This window comes from Myxine glutinosa, chromosome 4 (genome assembly GCF_964187855.1).
Source record: "Myxine glutinosa chromosome 4, kmMyxGlut1.1, whole genome shotgun sequence".
NCBI lineage: Eukaryota > Metazoa > Chordata > Myxini > Myxiniformes > Myxinidae > Myxine > Myxine glutinosa.
In genome coordinates this window covers 56,899,969-56,905,968 of record NC_136264.1, presented here as the reverse complement: position 1 = coordinate 56,905,968, position 6,000 = coordinate 56,899,969, and the positions used below count along the sequence as shown (strand labels likewise).

General features: G+C 40.5%; 1 protein-coding gene across 4 annotated transcripts in view; it reads right to left on the bottom strand.

Moving 5' to 3' along the window:
• Positions 1-6,000, bottom strand: part of LOC137424653 (rho guanine nucleotide exchange factor 10) — a 173,195-nt gene that overhangs the window by 65,309 nt on the left and 101,886 nt on the right. For all 4 annotated transcript variants that reach the window (XR_010983964.2, XM_068112349.2, XM_068112347.2 and 1 more), the window contains exons 7-8: positions 2,293-2,495; positions 264-396 (exon numbers count right to left, since the gene is read on the bottom strand). Coding sequence is in view for 3 of the 4 variants with exons in the window: in XM_068112349.2 (XP_067968450.2) it covers positions 264-396; positions 2,293-2,495 (336 nt within the window). In the remaining variant the exon portion in view is untranslated. The remainder of the gene's footprint in view (positions 1-263; positions 397-2,292; positions 2,496-6,000) is intronic.

Below are 6,000 nucleotides of genomic sequence, written 5' to 3'. Positions count from 1 at the left end.
ATATACATATACATATACATATATACATATATATATATATATATATATATATATATATATATATATATATATATATATATATATATATATATATATATATATATATATACAGTATATTGATCTTATATTATGTCCCTGTGTTTTCATTGTTGTTGAAGATTTTTTTCTTATGATCCAAGAAAAATCTCACGCACCCCTTCCTGTTTGTTTTATATTTGCCGTTATTGGTTTATCTTGCCTGAAACAATGTTCCCACCTCTCACCGTGCACAGCTTGTCCAGCAGCCATTTGAGCCGTCTTGAGCATAAGGGACCTTCCACGTTTCAAAACCGCTGCTTTGGTCCTCTCGAGGCCTCCCTTTGTGTTTTCCCGTGCTGCACGCATGAAGTCCTGCACCTGGATGATAAAAGACAGGTTGAGCAATTCTCTCTCTTCCATGAGATACCATTATGTAGACATTGAATAAAACAAGATGCATATTGAAAGAGCCTGATGGAGTCCTCTCGCTGTCCTTGAGGAATATGGAGTTAATGCTACAACAGATAAATCCTGTGAACAAGGTCAAAGCAAATACACAGTCACGTGAAAAAGTAAGTACACCCGCTGTAAAGTTTTGACTTTTTCAACATATTTCAACATACAGCTATTTGATCTTCATTTCAACAATATTGATAGATAAAGGTGATATAATATAACAAATATCATGAAACATTTACATTTTGTAGTCCATTGTATAATTTAAATAAACATAAATGCAAATTTCACATGAGGAAAAAGTAAGCACACCCTTTTCTCTAATAGGTGGTATTGCCCCCTTTGGCAGAAACAACCTCACTAGGCATTTCTTATAACTGTCTACCAGTCTACATCGATTGGGAGAAATTTTTGCCCACTCCTCCATGCAGAAATCTTTCAGCTGTGCGATGTTTGAGGGGTTTCTTGCATACACAGCTAGTTTCAAATCCCCGCACAACATCTCGATGGGATTTAGATCCGGGCTTTGACTTGGCCATTCCAGAACCCTCCATTTTTTTTATTTTCAGCCACTCCTTGGTGGATTTACTGGTATGTTTAGGGTCATTGTCATGTTGCAAGGTCCACCTTTGGTTGAGCTTCAACTTTCCGACAGATGGCCTCACATTATCCTCAAGCACCCTCTGGTACAATGAAGAATTCATAGTGGATTCTATGACGGTGAGCTGCCCAGGCCCTGATGCATATATATCACGCGAAGCTGCCCCAAACCATAATATTTCCACCACCATGCTTTACAGTTGGTATCAGGTTCTTGTGGTCAAATGCTGTCTTTGGTTTTCGCCAAACATGTCTTCTGGTACTGTGGCCAAATAGCTCTACCTTTGACTCATCTGTCCAGAGCACATTGTTCCAGAAGTGCTGGTCTTTGCCGAGGTGTTCATTGGCAAACTTTAGTCTTGCCCTGATGTTCTTTCTGGACAGAAAAGGTTCCCTCCTCGCACACCTCCCATGTAGATAAAATTTGTGCAGCCTCTTTCTAATCGTAGACTCGTGCAATTTGACATCAACAGTTGCAAGAGCTACCTGTAGGTCCCGTGATGACATTCTGGGTTTCTTAGAGACTTATTTCAGCATCTTGCGGTCTGCTCTCGGGCTGAACTTGCTAGGGCAGCCTGGCCTGAACAAGTTGGCAGTTGTTTGGATTCTTCTCCACTTGGAGATGATCTTCCGGACAGTCGAATGATTGATTTCAAATTGTTTGGAGATCTTTTTAAATCCCTTCCCAGACTCGTAGGCATCTATAACCTTCTTTCTGAAGGCCTCAGAGAGCTCTTTTGATCTAGGCATGGTGACGCCGCACACTTCAACAACAAAGAGCAAACCAAACTAAATGTCTGAGGTTTAAATAAGACAGGTTCCTCCAAGATCCTCTCTAACGATGTTCTAATCATTTGCACCTGAGCTGGTGCACCTGATTCTAATTTTAGGTATTTGAAGTAGTGATAAATGTAGGGGTGTACTTACTTTTTCCACATGCGAAATTTGCATTTATGTTTATTTAAATTATAGAATGGACAACAAAATGTAAATGTTTCATGATATTTGTTATGTCATATCACCTTTATCTATCAGTATTGTTGAAATGAAGATCAAATAGCTGTATGTTGAAATATGTTGAAAAAGTCAAAACTTTACATGGGGTGTACTTACTTTTTCACGTGACTGTATATATATATATATACCCAGACTAAACAGAACAGTGCTAGTTACAAAAGGGAGGAAATACAATAAATAAAACAAACAGTACAAACATACTGGACGTTTGCTATTCTTCAACTTTTCTGAAAGAGCAGCAGCAGGCCCAGGCCTTTCTTCATCTACTTCATCAGCGCTTCCGTCGCTGTAGCTCTCAAACTCACTGGAGCTCCAGCAATCATCAGGTGAAATGTCTGCAACCCCGGACTCAACTTCTCCACCGACAAGCGTCACTGGGTCATAGATAAAATCCTCACCGGATACTGTAGTTGGAACAGATGCCAGGAGGTTATTTTTAAAACAGAATCTAATCTTATCCTGCTTTTCACCTCTTCTGCCCCAAGTGAATGAATGAGTTCACATTGGCTATCTCATCATTCAAAAGCAAGTTCACAAGGTAAACGAGTAGGCTAATACCCATTCAAATGTGCACCACCAAAATTTATTTTCAACAATCACATATATTAATCCTGTACAGCATGCTGAGCTCAGCCAAAAAGATAAAGACACCATGATATTTCCCTACCCATCATCAATCAGGCACATCTTTATACAAACAAAACATTGCCAAACATAGATGCACAAAATGACATGGCACCTTCCTTTACCTGCTATATCTTCATTTTCTATCTTAATGTAGTTCCTGCTCCTTTTTTAAACTTTCTGTTTCTTGTACCCTTCTGAGCAGACTACTTCACATTCTCACAGCTCTTTGTTTGAAGTTACCTCTTCTTTCTGTCAATGCCCTTCTGTTATTCATCTTCCATCCTATGCCCATACTCATTGTAATAAAAGTTTTGGGTTTTTGCCCAGAAGCGTATTGTTTGCTTTTCCTCCAGAGGGTTGAGACCTATATACAACAAAAGAATCATGGCTGTACAATTGGATTCTTGAGTTATACTAATTACATTTTACATAGGATGGAGGTGTGGGGGGGGGGGGTGACTGGGGTGGTGTGGTACATGTAGCGGGAGGGGGCAAGAGTGCTGTGCAGAGAAGTACAGTCCAAGAGGAGTTTATAGTTTACTAGCAGAAGTACCCGGCATTGCCGGGCGGGGGAGGGGAGGGGGAGGGGGAAGGGGAGGGGAGGGGAACGGGGGGGGAGCGAACCCCTTGGCAAAGCGAGCGATTTTTTTTTTCATAGCGTTATAGCGTTCATAGCGTCATAGCGTTCATAGCGTAATAGCGTTTCATAGCGTCATAGTGATTTTTTTTTTCATAGCGTTATAGCGTTCATAGCGTCATAGCGTTCATAGCGTTTCATAGCGTCATAGCGATTTTTTTTTTCATAGCGGCATAGCGTTCATAGCGTCATAGCGTTCATAGCGTCATAGCGTTCATAGCGTTTCATAGCGTCATAGCGATTTTTTTTTTTCCATAGCGTCATAGCGTCATAGCGGTCATAGCGGTCATAGCGTCATATCGTTCATAGCGTTCATAGCGTCATAGTGTTCATAGCGTTTCATAGCGTCATAGCGATTTTTTTTTTCATAGCGTCATAGCGTCATAGCGTCATAGCGTTCATAGCGTCATAGCATTCATAGCGTTTCATAGCGTCATAGCGATTTTTTTTTCATAGCGTTCATAGCGTCATAGCGTCATAGCGTTCATAGCGTCATATCGTTCATAGCGTTCATAGCATCATCACGTGATCGCTCTGAGCGAATCAGCGCCCACCTGCTCTGATTCCGTTGATTCCGTGCGCTGAAATGCGCTGAGGTAAATATGAATAAAAAATATGGATCGTCAAATATTTTGAGTTCGGCCATGTTCGTCCCAGGCTCAATGGCCATGTCTATGCCAAATATCAAGCACGTAAGCCTCTCCGTTTAGGAGTCTATCGGTAACATTACACACACACACACACACACACACACACACACACACACACACACACACACACACAAACTGTGTTTTATATATATAGATGGTCGTATGCTGGCGTCCTTTGCAGACTTGACTGCATATGATTTCTAATTCTGATAAACAAAGAGACTTTGTGATGTGGATGAAATGAAGGGTTATTGAAAACATGGAAGAAAATCATGCTGTAAGTTCAGAGGGATGGTCCATGGACCAAGCGATTTAATTAATTGACAGAATTGGAAAATAAATTGTGTGAAGAAGATGAAGGGATCGAGATGAAAAAGAAGAAGAAAACGTGGGGTGTTCATGTCGGGGAAAAACAGAAAAGTAAACATGTTAAAATGTCATTGTAAGCTTTTATTAAATGAATTTTAAAAATTCTAGTAGGAGGTGTTGAGAATGAAAGGGATAAAGAATCAGCAATGGAAGGAAATAACGAGTGGAATGAGTTAGTGCCTTTTCCCCCTGTTAAATAAAGTTTTATGAAAACTAGAGCAACACTCTTCGACGTCGTAACATTGACCGATATACCTCTACCCATATTATTACATCATTATACATACCTGTGCCAAGTTTGTTTTAATTCCCTTCAGCTGTTCTCAAGTATCACATTTTTACCTGACATGACCTCTGAACTTTGACCGCTGACTTCTTGATGCCAAAATCTAATCAGTTCATCTTTGCATCATAATATATACTTATAACAAGTTTGGTCAAATTCACATCACTGGTTCACAAGTTAGCTCCGTAACAATTTTTTATCTGACGGGACCTCTGACCTTCGGCCTTTGAGCTCTTGACCCCAAAATCGAATCCGTTCATCTTTGCACCATTATACATACTTGTAACAAGTTTGACTGTTCCATTCAACCGTCCTTAAGTTATCACGGGAACAAAAACCTATCACAGACACAAGGACGGACAGACAACCACAAACTCTTTAGCTCTTACACGAGCCTCGATCTTGTATGCAAAAAAATTAAAAAATTAAAAATAAAATAAAAAACCAAAATTCCTCCAGCGACTTCGTCAGCGGAGGCATAACAATAAATTTGGAAAGAAGAGCTGAAATACATCGTCAGGAAGCATGAAAGGAATACACCCAGTATAAAAGAAAGATTATGTGTCAGACCTAAGTCCAATGAAGCATGTTTTCTAGCTGAGGCCTGAAGAGTTAGGCCAGAGACATACAAACACATATTTCATAAGGCAAATCCAAGTAGGTCCAGATACAACATTATAATGGGTTAAAACCGCAATTAACAACACAGGGATGAAATATGATCAGAAAGACTGGACAGATTGGTGTTTGTTCCCCTTCCATCTTCTCCTTTACCTCAAATGGCTACACAGCTGACACCGCACATGAAAAAGCCAAATGTCTCAACTCTGTGTTTGCCTTAAAATCTTGTGTCCCAAACTCATCTCTCTCTGTACCCACATTACCCAGTCGTACCCTGCTGCTCCTGGACTCTGTGTTCTTCTCCCCCGACAAGGTGGAGAAGTTTCTGTCAAACCACGACTCTGATTCTGCAACTGGACCAGATGGCATCAGCCCGCGGGTCCTAAAATCCTCCTCTGACGCTCTATCTCACCCTCTCTCTGTTCCCTTCATCCTTTATTTTGATCAAGGTCATCTGCCATCTGCTTTGAAATCAGCCAACATTACCGCTTTCCACAAAAAATGTGTGAAAAACAGATTCTTGCAAATACAGAGCAATCAGCCTGCTCCCAATCATCAGCAATGTCATGGAATCCATCATTGCTTCTGGTATTAAATCCTTCCTCTTCTCCAATGGCTTGATCTCTGATAATCAATTTGGATTTTAAAACCAGGTCGCTCTACTCTCGACATGCTGCTTCTGCTGTCTCAACAATGGATGGAGGTCCTCAACACCAAAC